This window comes from Centroberyx affinis, unplaced genomic scaffold, assembly GCF_046629955.1.
Source record: "Centroberyx affinis isolate AG114_WGS23_722 - 3 ecotype Tasmania unplaced genomic scaffold, CSIRO-AGI_Caff_v1 ptg001901l_1, whole genome shotgun sequence".
NCBI lineage: Eukaryota > Metazoa > Chordata > Actinopteri > Beryciformes > Berycidae > Centroberyx > Centroberyx affinis.
In genome coordinates, this window is record NW_027280266.1 from 131,646 (window position 1) to 145,424 (window position 13,779).

At 41.6% G+C, this 13,779-nt stretch overlaps 1 protein-coding gene across 1 annotated transcript; it reads left to right on the top strand.

Annotated features, from left to right (window-relative positions):
• Positions 1-1,483: 1,483 nt before the first annotated feature.
• Positions 1,484-7,695, top strand: epm2a (EPM2A glucan phosphatase, laforin). The gene is made up of 4 exons (XM_071530221.1): positions 1,484-1,824; positions 2,301-2,475; positions 6,364-6,608; positions 7,412-7,695. Exons 1-4 carry the CDS (start codon positions 1,578-1,580, stop codon positions 7,693-7,695), a joined length of 951 nt encoding a protein of 316 aa, XP_071386322.1. The 5' UTR covers positions 1,484-1,577.
• Positions 7,696-13,779: the final 6,084 nt, after the last annotated feature.

The following is a 13,779-nucleotide window of genomic DNA, read 5'->3' on the forward strand; positions in this document are numbered from 1 at the left end:
TTCATTTTATTACTTAGAGAAATGCATGAACTACTGACCAACAATATCAAAACAAAAGTTGCTTGTGTGTCTCATCTCATCTGTGCAGCCTGTCTCTATGCAGTGGCTGACAGTAAATACACTCTTATGATACATGTATCTGTTATGATGGGGACAGCAAGAGAAAATCGACCCATAGGTGCACAGTGATTTTGTAGTAGTTAACTACTGCCTTTCTGGACACACATGTACCCCTGTTGGTTCGATTGAATATCACCAGCACCTTCTCTCCTGTGTCTCCCATATTCTGAATTGCTACTCTCTATTTCATAAATAAAAAATGCTAAGGTGAATGGACTGCTCATTGTCTTTTAAAAGATGACCCATAAACGACAAAATCAGTGCATAATGTGGGATATGTGACATTGCTCCAAGGAATCCATCACAATTCTTTGCCACAGAAGAATGGGTGTATATTTGTTTCAAGATATCATGTAATATTTTATTTGTATAGCACATTTCATACACAGGTAAGCTCAGTGTGCTTTACATTAAAAGACAAAAATAGTGACAATAAACATAAGGAAATACAATACACATAACCTATATAAAATACTCCACATAAATAAAATACCCTTTCAGCTACACATACAACACATACACACATAAAATACAGCTTTTTATAACCCCCTGACCTACTCCTACAACAGCACTCACACACACACACACACACACACACACACACACGCACACAGACTACAGCAGAACCACACAAAGGCACACAAACTTCCAAAGGCCTGAGAAAAAAGGAAGGTTTTAAGACTGTTGTATCAGACCTCAGGTCATTCTTTCTAATCCCCAAAAAAATGACAATTATCACCCAATACTCAATTGAAAAGGGCCAAACAAGTTCCTGAAGGTTTTGCCCTTCTGCATGTTGCAGAGAGCAGAGATTCTCCAGGCTGTCACACTGGAATATTGGTTCATGTCCATCGATTAGAAGGGGACATACTGTACTTCCACGTTCCTCTGGTGCCCCATCACAGCCGGCCTCCGCTTTATGTTCAAGGGTCAGCTATATCAATTCAAGGTACTCCCATACCTGGACACCTGGCTGATCTGTGCCCAAAGCTGGGAGCATGCAGTCAAAACACAGCATATTGTATTGCCCGTATGACCCAGCTGGGTTTTACTGTCAATTACAAGAATAGTTCCCTCACAGCCAGACAAATCGTCTATCGTTGAGATGTAGAAATTTTCCAAAATTATGAATCGTATAAGCTTAAGCTTATATTCTCTGTCAGATCATGTGGTATCATTTGTGGCTCTATCTATTATTATTATAGAGAGCAGTCTCTGGTCTGGGTCCGCCGGTGTGTGGTGCCTGGAAATAGGGACAGAGTGGGACCTCACTGCTTCTGCCTCCTCTTTGCTGCAGACTGGACCATCCAACATGGGAACTTGCGTTTATTTTTAGGCTAGACGGACTTCCGGACACGTATGTGATTAAAATGAAGAGCAGAGGCTGTAATGACCCGCCAACCCCGGCACACTAAATGAGTCTCGAGGACGTTGGCTACATTGTCTAAACTGCGACAATGTTATTCAGATTCGGTGTAATTCTCACTCCGGAGTGCTCGGATGTTGAGGTGTTTGTTTTGGGTTCCCGTACCGAAATGGGCCACTGGGACCCCAACAGGGCGGTGCAGATGAAAGCCACACAAAAAGTCCTGTCACAGCATGACCCGTGTCTCTGGACCGGCGACGTGCAGCTGGCAGAGCCGTGCAAAGAGAGCCTGTGGTTCAAGTTCATCAAAAAAGTCAGCGGCACTTACGTCTGGGAAGGTACATCATATCGAGATCTCGTGCATGACATTTGTGTTTATAAGGCTATAGGTGTTGTCACGTCACATACATTTAATTTTAATACCTCCGTGCATAATATTACAGGTGCCAAAAAAAAAAAAATCCGCCGCCATCTTTGGTTCATCCTTTTGTAATGCTTCTTTATAACCACGTGGTGGCGGTAAAGACACACCTCACATTTGCCATTCCTGCTGGCCGCTGCAATCCACTATACTTAGCTGGACATATCTTCCTATTGCTGTAACATGTCGCATCTACATAAGAGAGCCATGTTATTATGTATTACTTCCTTCTGTATTTGATGCTTTAACTGTTCTCCCATTCATCAAAATATAGCATTTTGTACAATAAAGGAAGTTTTGTGTAGCCTACGATTCCTCTGCCTTGGGCCTGTTTTGTCCATGTATGATCCCTCACTGGGCATTGGGTCACTATGTTGTCTTCTTTGTTACCAGGCAATGGTCCCCACCATGACAGATGTTGCATATATGACAAGAGGAACATGGTGGACGGGGTGTACTGCCACCCGATTGGTCATTGGATAGAGGAGACAGGCCACACAGATGAGATGAAACACACCACCAACTTTTACTTTGGCGTGGCCGATCAGAAAGCCATGCATTTCTCCAGGTAATACAATACAACAACAAAAGCCCTCTTGGCATGACTATGTATGTGAATGTCATGAATAACTGAATATCATGAGGTTCAGTGTCAGTTTAAATTATGCAGCATGAAGTTTCCTCAATCCGCCCCTCTTGAATTTCATGTCATTTGCATATTCATAATCTGTCTTCGCCTCACCTCTCTCGTCTCCGAAGAGAAATTGCCGCAACAACCTGCAAAACTGCCTAAGCACTCTTACATGCAGCCTATAAGTGAGTTTTACTAATAGAGATGCATCATCCAACTCCACAGTAATGAAATGCGATGCTTGTTGGAAGTTATTGTTTGTCTGCATTTGCGATGTGAAATCTGATGTGTACGCCTAATTTAATAACGCTATAAAATTAATGAGGTCCCCTGAGGCCAATGCATTGCCATACTAAAAGTCTGAGGAATGGATCCGCTTCTCTTCCCATATTTTCCTTATGATTTTCAAAGCTAACCACTCCTTTCATTATGTCTCCTTTATTCTTTTATATCTTCTGTGCTTGGTTGAATTCTTCTGTGACCTGATATCGAATCTTTCACTTGGTTCATAACAGAAAGTGATTGTTCACTCCTCCAGCGTCCTACTTTTTACACATTTTTGAGGAAAGAATAGAGTCAGAATGAAGTCACGACTTTACGCTGCACCGCTCTTTCCCGATGAAACCTGTTGAGTTGTAAGCTCTGCTCTCGCTCTCTTAACGGAGCAGACAAAGCCGCAAACACCCTCTTATGTCTACTGCTGGCCTTTTGTTTTTCTAACCTTGCTCTCTCCCATTCATTTGTAATTGCCGTGTGAATGCGGCTCCTCTGAGTCAGTTAGCAATTCATTCAAAGGAACAAACATTGGAGGGTCGTACAAAAGTTAAACCACTAGCAGGTGTGTTGCGTCAGCCAGAATTCAGGTTTATCTTTTGGGCACCTCATACAGTAGCTAGCTCGTTTTATTAGTGATAAATCCAACAGAGGAATGAGAAAGTGTTAATGACCTTAAATTGATTTGTATTAGAGGAGTGGGAAAAACCTTGCAGAGGTGATTGATAGGCACTGTGCGTATGAAAAAGGCTCTCATCTTCATTCTCCTCCTCGCCATTTTTTTTTTCTCCTCCCTCTTCACAAGCATTTTAGAGAGATAGCGAGTCGTTTGGCTCAGTCTCATAACATCTCAATGACACGTTTGGCTAAATTAAGTCATTTACTGCTTCCAGATTGAATGGTTACATTAAAAGCAGCCACTCTACGCTGCAGCTGAAATAGAGCTCAGCAGTTAACAATGGTTCTGAATCTATGAGGCTGTGGCTTCGTAAATGATGGGCGAATGACAGGAGAAATTTGATGATGTTAAACACACACACACACACACACACACACACACACAAAGACAACAACCAACACACGCCCACTTAACCTACCCAAACATGCCTTCCTTGTTTAAGGCACACTCTCTGTGTCATGGTATACCAGACACAGCAGAAATGAGGCTGGATCCCCCTGAGGCAGTGAACACATTCCTTGCATAAGAATCAGCGGGCTTGGCTGGTGCCATCAGGTTTTAATTTGTGTCCAAAGACCTTACAAGGCTTATGTCAAGGACCTGTGTTCAGTAGGAGGCACTGTGCCCTTGTACCTCGCCTATTAATAGCTTTTTAAATTAGTCGCCCAGACCTTGTATCAGTGTAGCCCCAAGTATCATACACACTCACCTCTGCAATGTGCGTCTCATTATTTGATTCAAAGAGACTTTAACTCACTTTACAGGTGCCTTGTCCCTCATGCTTAAATTCAAAGGAGAGGAGACCCCAAGGACGCTAGGCCATGTTTGGAATGAGGTTTTTGAGCTTATAATCGTTGTACAAGTGGAGTAATTTGTTTGTTTTTCAATTATGAGGCAGTATTTAAGGCAAGCTACAAACAAAACATTAATAGCAACAAAGACATCAGCTTCAATTGTCAGTTCTGATATTTTTGCATTGTTGTTTGCTTCTGTAAGGCCCACAGTGCATGAACAGAACAAAATGAAAACAACAAAGTAAAACAATAAAGCTAACAATAAAGTAATAAAAAACAACAACATATTTTCACTTTTCGCTCAGTCAGGATTAGCAAACTGTTGAAGAGCTGCCATGTTTGGAAACTGATACGCAGCATAGAGAATGAGGAAAACGATTTTACACAACTTGTAGATGCAAGAGATTCAAAGCACCAGTTTGCTGGGGGCAGTTGATTTTTATATGATTCTCTTGTTACATATTTGACATCCTCTGTGAGAGCAGGGAAGACAGAAAGATTTGTAGAATAATGAGTTTCCTTAGGAACCAAACTGAAGTGTATTTATTTAGCAGCAACATAGGACGTTAGAATAATCTACAACAGTGGTTCTCAACCTTTTTGGCTCGTGACCCTTTAAAATGAAGTGATGCCTACTCGCCACCACCTGTCATGTCACAGGTGTACATATGCAGAGTGGTGAACAGTTCAACAATTATTTTCCCTTTTTAGGTTGCTTCGTTTAATTACTTATCAGAGGCTGAAAGCTATTGCGTATTTCTGAAGAAAAAAGCAAAATTAGAGAAAAATCTGAAAAATACACTACCAGTCAAAATTTTGGTCACACCTGATTGAATGTACTATGTTTTTCATTTTCTTAAAGCCATTTTGATCTAAAGGCTTATGCTTAAATGCTTCAGTTTCTTAGACAAATATAAATAGTGAAGTTGATACCTATGTATGAATTTCTTTCCAAAGCCTTTGTCTTTCCATCAAGGCAAAGGGCGGCTACTTTAAAGAATCTAAAATATAAGTCATTTCGTAGTCTTCACTATTATTCTAAAATGTGAGAAAAAGTTAAAATGAAGAAAAATGCGTATGTCCAAACTTTGACTGGTAGTGAAGACATGATAATTCATTTGTATAGTAGAAATATGTTTTTTTCTTATCCCATAAATCATTGCACGACCCCTCCGCAATTATTTTGCGACCCCCACATCGAGAACCACTGATCTACAACAATGCTGTTTTTGCAGTGAGTTCTTCAGTAAAAGCCAGAGGTCCCCTGGTCACTGCCAGTCGCCAACAGGAGCAGAGAGGTCTCTGCAGTGCCACTCTGTGACTTCGCAGAGTAACAGCGTCCTTTCTTTTACGTGTCACTTCCTCTGGCTGTTGCGCTTATGCATGCTAATGAGCACTAAATGGAGTCTGCCTCAGACCAGAGTGACCAGGCAGAAGAGAAGAGGGAGGAGAGGTCAATAAAATATCACTGCTAGGAGGGAGGGAGGGCAAAAGAAAGAAAGTGAGAGAGAGAGAAAGATGAAAGATGTTTGCTCTTCTGACAATATTCCCCTCTGCTTACCCTGCGAAGAGAAGAATGTGATTAGTGAACTGCTAAGGTCAGCGTGCCTGCGGTCTGTCTGAAAGTTACTGTCCAAAAATAACTAATCATTTTCCTCAGGAATCACTTGAACTTCTGTGCAATTGCCACTCTCCTTCCCTCCCTCTTTATCCATTTCCTTTTTCCCTCAGTGTCTAGTGCTCTCTTTACACCCTGTCTGCTGTGATACTGCTATACTTCTAATCCCTCACCACATTTCTTCATTCCATACTTCCACCTTGCATCCTCTGTCCTAATGCTTTAGCCAGGCATTACTCTGGTATTGTAGACCCACTTATCTTATGTGACCCGACGCTATTCAATTGTGCACCACCTTGGAAACAAGAAGCATCGCTAGCATGTATTTTCTCTGCAGTAAACCCATTGGCCAGTCAGTCATCGGGTGGACCCCACAATGAGTAGTTGCAGCATGTGCAGCATATAATGAGGACTCTAATATGCAAATAAATAAACAATCCATCCCTGTTTGTGGCCCCCAGGGTGCTGTCACGAGTGTGGCTGGGCAGCTGCCCTCGCCAGGTGGAACATGTGACGCTCAAGTTAAAGCAGGAGTTGGACGTTACCGCGGTGATGAACTTCCAGACAGAGTGGGACGTGGTGAACAACTCCCACGGCTGCAGACGTGACCCTGGAGAAGCCATGACCCCGGAGACCATGACGCATCTGTACAAGGACTGTGGCCTGGTGTACGTGTGGATGCCCACGCCTGATATGAGCACCGAGGGTGAGGGGAACATATGGTGACACATAAGAACGCATTTTAAGAATAATGTGAGACTTTGTTGGTCCCCGTTGGTCCTCTTTTTGCTTCACCCTAACCATAGATGCAATTAGAGCCTCTCGCACCATCCACAAACGGTCAGAATATAGTGACTCATCAACCCAGTCGCTCCCTGTGTGAACGCCCTGTTAGGTGAAATAGCTATTCCCAGACGGAAGCCTTTTGTCAGATCACCAGGCTGAAGAGACAATGGCAACAGGAATAGCGGTTTTTGGAAATTGAAATGGCAGTAATGCTTAAGCTGTTCACTCCATATTTACTGTAGATTATGAAAATACTGTATGTAATAGCATCTTAGTGACATTAACAGCTAGAAGAGAGAGAGCACAAACTTCCACCAATGCTGAAGAATACTCACTCAGCAGCTTGATGTTACACCCAAAGCCATCATTCCTATCACTTTAATTTTTAGATGAATTGATTTCTTCACCCTGCAAACATTGATGTCAAGTCTCTGTCTCTGTTATCTCCATAGTTATAGCTAAACACACTAATCGTCTAATGGCAGAAATCCCAGATTCAGATCACCAGCAAAATTGGCAAAATCCAAATTCCACGGAAATCTGTTCATAGGTTTTGGGACAGATTGACAAACTAATGGGCAAAAACATATCCTTCTTCACTTGCATCTACTGCAGAGTCGATGCAAGGTGGTTAATATGTATGTAAGTTAATCAGCACATATGACGTATGTTATGTGTAATATAGCACTGAAAGCATCCTCCTGCATGTGTGTCCTCCTGCAGGTCGTGTCAGGATGCTTCCCCAGGCTGTATTCCTGCTGCATGGCCTCCTGGAGAACGGTCACACCGTCTACGTTCACTGTAACGCTGGAGTGGGCCGCTCCACTGCAGCTGTGTGCGGCCTGCTCATGTATGTCCTGGGCTGGAGCCTGAGGAAGGTGCAGTACTTTGTCACAGCCAGGAGGCCGGCGGTGTACATAGACGAGGAAGCTTTAGTCCAAGCCCAGGCCGACTTCATCCAGAAGTTTGGACAGCTGCGATCATCCGTCTCTTACCCAGAGACTTGAGTGTCCTCGCAGCGTTGAAAAATTGATGTAGAATTGACACTTATGGGAGCTCCACTAGAGACTGTTAGAAAGTTATAGTAAAACTAAAAATTATTGCATTTGAAGTTGAAATGCGAGGGGGAAAAAAAACATTTGTATAGTCAGCATGATCTATATGGAAGGTGCCAGAAGGTGAAATAACTTCTGGGGAGAAAATAAACTTCTGTGCACTTCGATCTAATGCAAATGACCCGTTTTAGCTGAGTGGCTGTCATAACCTGGTTGATCCCCAGGTGTCCAGGGAGAGTTCTGCTGGCTGCCAGCATAGATTCTACAAGCAATTAATCATGCTGTGATGTGTTAGCCTTTAACTTTGGGAAATACTCTGTGCCATTTAGCATATACGGATGCGGATTGCGCACTTTGGGCCAGCTGAGGACATGAGCAGTAGATCTCTGTAAATGTCCGCAGGGGTTTTTGGAAAGACCTTTTGTTTCGGCCTTGTTTGTATTAATCAATGAACACAGCTGACATTTTGAGAAGGCAACTTGCAGTTGATGTTGTGCTGATTTAAAGGGTGAACAGTAATGAGTGAGAGGGACTCGCAGCCAAACAGACCAATAGCAGTCTAACAAAGAGCGAATGTAACAAGGCCAGAGACATTGTGCAGGGTGAGGTTTCTCAGTTCAAGGTGCAAGGAAGGGAAGTCAAGACAAGGAGAGAAATATAAACGCTCTCTCTGCTGCATGGTCTCCATCTCCTTTAGCATGTTGTGCTCCTCAGCAAAGGATTACTCCTTAGTCACTAATGCTTATGTGCCGTTTCTGAGAAGCTGCTGGTTCATTTCAGGAAGGGTGCAAAGGAAAGTCTCTTTTGTCGGGGAGAGGTCTTAATGCTACATGAAAATGGTATTTCCTGCCAAAGCAACAAATCAATTCCTAAAACCAAAAAGCCGACGTTGCCTCTCGCTTTCTATCAGAGGGATATTCAGCTTCCAGACAGAGAAGAATAGAACTCCGCCTTGGCTCTCGCACAGAGCTCAATAGCATTTCATCTTTGTTTATTTTTCCCACAGATGCTATTCCGACCTATCCTCTAAATAACAAAAACAGCATCCCTGCCAGACCATTTTTAATGCACACATAATAAGACATTATAGGAATACGGTTTGGTTGTCAATTCTGAATTTCAGCCTAGACTCCTTTCGAGGATTTATTGCTTTTTTAAGATATATATATATTTTTTTATTATCTGTTCCTGACTTAAGACAACGTGAAAGTCGGTGGGGACTTAATGCCATGCCAATATAATTGGTAAACAAGATGCATTTATTCCACCTGGTGATTGTTAGTGATGGATTTTAAAATAAGAGCATAAAAAGGTATTTGTAGTCCACGCTATTTCCAGGATCTGCCAATCACCCACGCCAGTTACTCCAAATCTTTGCATTTAAATTAGAGTGAACATTAGAAAGCATTCGCAACTGTCACCAAGACTGCTTTTTGTGTCACACAAGATTTTTTCATGTGGAACCTACAAATCTATGAATTGCACTTAAGCTCCATTTAATCCAGAATTTGCTATGGTGGATACACTGTGTACTTGTGTCTATTGTTCTAGCCTGCAATGTTCCTGCAAGCTATCAGCTTGTATTTATTCCCTCTGCTCCTCCTTTTACAGACACATTCATTCTGCTGATTTAAGCCTTCACAGACCCATTCTTTAATTTCGCCTCAGCAGTTCACCTTCCCATTCATCCCTTAATGGATCCGCCAACTGAGATTGATCATTTCCTGTTTTCTCTCTACTGTAAAATGAAATGAAATAAAAACTTAAGAGGAAAAACACCCCCTGGGTGGAAAGTACAGTTTATGGGCCAATCACCCCCTCTGAGCATACAGGGGCTTGGAGATGATAACGCATGGGTGGGACAAGTGGACAACAAGAATTATTCCAACAGTATATCCAGTGTCCTGTCAATCATGCCCAGATGCGGGGTTTATGCTTTCACAAAGCATAAAGCATGTTTGGTGTTCAGTAGGTATTTAATGCAGTAGCCTATTGGAATACATTTATGTGCAGATTAGTGCACAAGAATGTAACTGTAAATTTAAACAGCTAAAGAAATGTATTGGAATCCTGTCAGATCAAAGATACATTTTATGAGGAAGTAATAATTTCATTATTCACATGAGGACCAGGACCCTCTTGCTCACAGGCTGTTTAATTTCACCAATTTAAACCTCTGGAACAGTTTTTCCAGTGGGGTTGAAGACTCATTACTATTGAACTATGCATATCTCCATAGCAGTAGGCTGACTGTAGTGAGGAACTGAGAGTAATTTAGCTAGAGGACCGCTTTTCTTATGGTAAATCAATGAGTCCAACAGCAGTGATGTCTCCATTAGGTATGGACGAAAAGATTTTAATTGTCCAATTACACTGGGCGGCACAAAGTATTAGGAAAACATACTCTTTCCATGAAATAGACTGACCAGTTGAATTGAGGTTAAAGCTATAATAACTTATAATTTCAACCGTTAAATCCACTTCAGTCATGGTGAGGGCATGAAATGAACAGGAGACAAGTTAAAGGAAAATCTTTAAGCCTTGCGACAATTGCCAAATGGATTGTGCAAAAGCATCTCAATATTAAGAAGGTCTTGTTGAAAGTTTGGCACCATGGACAGCAACACGTTACTGTGTTGACAGCGGTAGAATTTGAAGATTTTGAGCACTAGTCCACTGGGCAATTATTACTAGCCCAATATAGATAATGTAATATTCAAGTGTAACAAGGCAGATTATGCTCTAAAATTCAATACATGTACTACTGGTCCCTACCTGCCCATCTGCATCGCCTCAGAAGAAATGTAGCATAGATAGTGAATCTGCTGCCTGACCTCGCTCACCAACTGGGCAACTGCTCCCTTTTCCGGACTCACCCGCTCCCAGAATCACTCTCCTCGGATGAGCAGGCGGGTTTAATTTCATGCCATGTGTGTTACCATTTCAAGCCCATAAACAGGTGCTGCTCCAGAACTTTTCATATCTCCCCAAATCACTGTCCCCTGTACAACACACTATTGTCCTATGAACATTGTGTGTGTGTGTCAGGATGGGTGGTGGGGGTGAATAACATTATAGAATAGAAGATGCAATCAGAAACCCTATAAATGTAAAATAGAGGACAGTACTGGAATTTGACTTGGTGTCATTGGTGCAGAGACAACATAGATAGTAACACAGTAGACACACATCGAACAGAGACAGTAACACCTTACATACAGTGCAATGAGATGGTGCAAGACATACTATGCACAGTAGAGTATACATATCACTTTGGATACATTCAATATTAAATATTCAATATTCTATGGCTGCAGTTATTCTCAACTTTTGCCTAATTTCATCCAACAGTTTGGCAACAAAACTGTTTTCAGTAGAATAATCAGCCAGCCATGGAATATGCATCTTGACTAGGCTCATTAAACTTCCCTCTGCTCTCTTTTGCATATCTGCAAGATGGACAGGCTGACCAATTTAAAGTCAGTAAGAGACACACAAAAACACACATTTTTTTTTACTTTCTGTTTATATCATTAAATTTAAGCAAGTCAGTTTCCTTTGGCTTTAGAGACTGAAATGTGCTTTTCCCAGAAGCATTTGGTCACAAGATATTTTGAACATGAACTCTGTCCTTTCAAACATTTGCCATTTATTTTCCTTGGGCTTCTATTAGCTTGCCCAGTCTCCAGCGGACGCTCATTCATCATGGAGGAGTAAAGCTCTCTCACCTGCACAGAGCGCTTCCACAAGTCACACATACAAAGGGCCCCAAATGATTTATATGCATCACTTTCACTCTGGGAGCCCCTGGTCGATTTCCTTAATAGATTCTAGGTCCAGCAGTATCATTTGCATGATCTGCACTCACTGTGTGCTTATGGAAAACCTACTGATGGAGACACTGCTCTTGACTTCCCTCCCGGGCAGAACTCCAGTCACCCTGGGAGGCTCTGACTATAGATGGAGGACAGATGTGGTTTGACCAAATGGCTCTAGATTAACGGCCTCAGCTTACCTTGGGTGCTTCAGCGACATGCAGCAGCAACTCATATTGTCGGAGGAGAGGAGCGAGGTTTATCTGATGCAGTTCAAGAACAACATCTGACTGCGAGACGCGCTGTGCAATATGAGGAGTTATGAGCAATGTCAAGGGGCTGGAAATAAAAGATCCAGGCATCCCAGGAGGCCAGGGCGCCATGAATTACAGAGCTGAATAATTAATACATCTGTTATCAGGAAAGATGGCAAAGCCTCTTTGGGGGTAAAAAAGCACATTTTCATGTTTATGTTTGTCTGTGTGTCATTTACCAAAATATGTTATGTTTGTTTTCTGAGACGCACATAACTTTTTGTCCTTGTACTGTGGCAACATCGATAATAACATTAAGTATGTAATGACATACTTCAGTATTTATATATTGTATATTATGCAGCTCAATTTGGTGTGTTCTTCCAGAGTAATGTAAAAATATAAACATAGAGGAAGCAAAGTGCAAGACAAATTTATAAAACATTACAATGAATGCTACTATAGAGAGTAGGAATACTCCCAATGGCAATTACCACATTGGTCCTTTAATGTGTGCATACTTCAGTGGATTGCAAGAAGACACAGACTTGCCGCATTTGAACTCTGCAGTAGCTGCCGGCGACGTCATTGGCCAACTGATCTTTAATGCATAATTTGCAGTTTGAGTCATTCCAAAAGCAGCTAGTGGCAGTGCCCCAGTGATTTCATTCAATAATATCCAGCCTTTTATCCCTGGGGACCCATAACAAGGACCATGCTGATGTATACAGACTTGACATTTCACCTGCAGACTGTGTGAATACAATCTGAAGTTTGGTTATTGCTGTAACACATAAGGCTTGTGCCCGATTCATTTCCCAATCAGTAGGTGGGCTTGAGCCTATACTCTGGGTGCACTTTATTTTGTTGTTAACGAGAACCTTATTGAGGTTTGTTTAAAGGGCGCCATGTTGCCCTTTCCTTGATGGGTCTTTTATAGATGTGTTGTACCAGCATCATACATCTGCATAACAGGTGCACTTTGTTTTTCACAACTTACTTATCTTTCACTTGTTTTGGGGCATTTTAAATCAGTGATCTTAAGTGAATACATGCTTCTTTGTCTAGTTTTTAGTTACGCTGAGTATTAAGTCAGTTTCACCTCACAAAGAAAACTGGCACTATAATGGTTATGCTACTGCCATTATTGATTATCAGATGTCATGTATTCATTGATTCCATATGTACATTCTTTGTTATTCATGATGTATGGTAGTGTTTGCATGGTGGTTATACCGTTTAATAACCTACCAACTTGACAATTAGTTTCCCAGATGGTCTAGTTTGCATTCAACTCTGTTTGGTTTGGCATCAGTTCAGGCAAAGAACAGGTTGTGTCATTCTTTTCATTTTCATTCATTTTCACACTGTTAACCTGATTTCTGTTCTGTTGCTTTTGCAGCCAACTTTGGACCCTTACAGGTTGTACTTTAGTACCAGCAGTCATTTCAGTTGAATATAAAACTCATTTTTGATTACATAAATGTTCTCTGAGAATGAACTGAATGGTTACATTTATAATCCAATGATTGTTCCAGTGATTGGACTGTTGCTTTCCATGGAGTTCTAACTCCATGCTTTGGCAGATAAGTGTAGTCCAGATATGCACACACACACACAGACACACACACACTCACACATACAACAGCGTATTGAGTCTTGTGTGTGCAAGCTTTGATAAGACAGACCCAGCTATGTGGAAGAAAGATTCATGGTGTGCTCATGCCATGCACTTCTCTACGTTTATTTATGTAAAGCACTTTGAATTGCTGTTGTGTATGAAATGTGCTATATAAATAAACTTGCCTTGCCTTGCATTATGTCTGAAGTTATTTAAAATTGTGGCACCAGAATTCTGTTCATGCTCTGGATTGTCCAGTGATTTTTAATTGAGAGACACAACTCTATACACTATAGACGATTATTCTTGGTGGTTGTAATGATTGCCTCACTTTACAACACTCAAG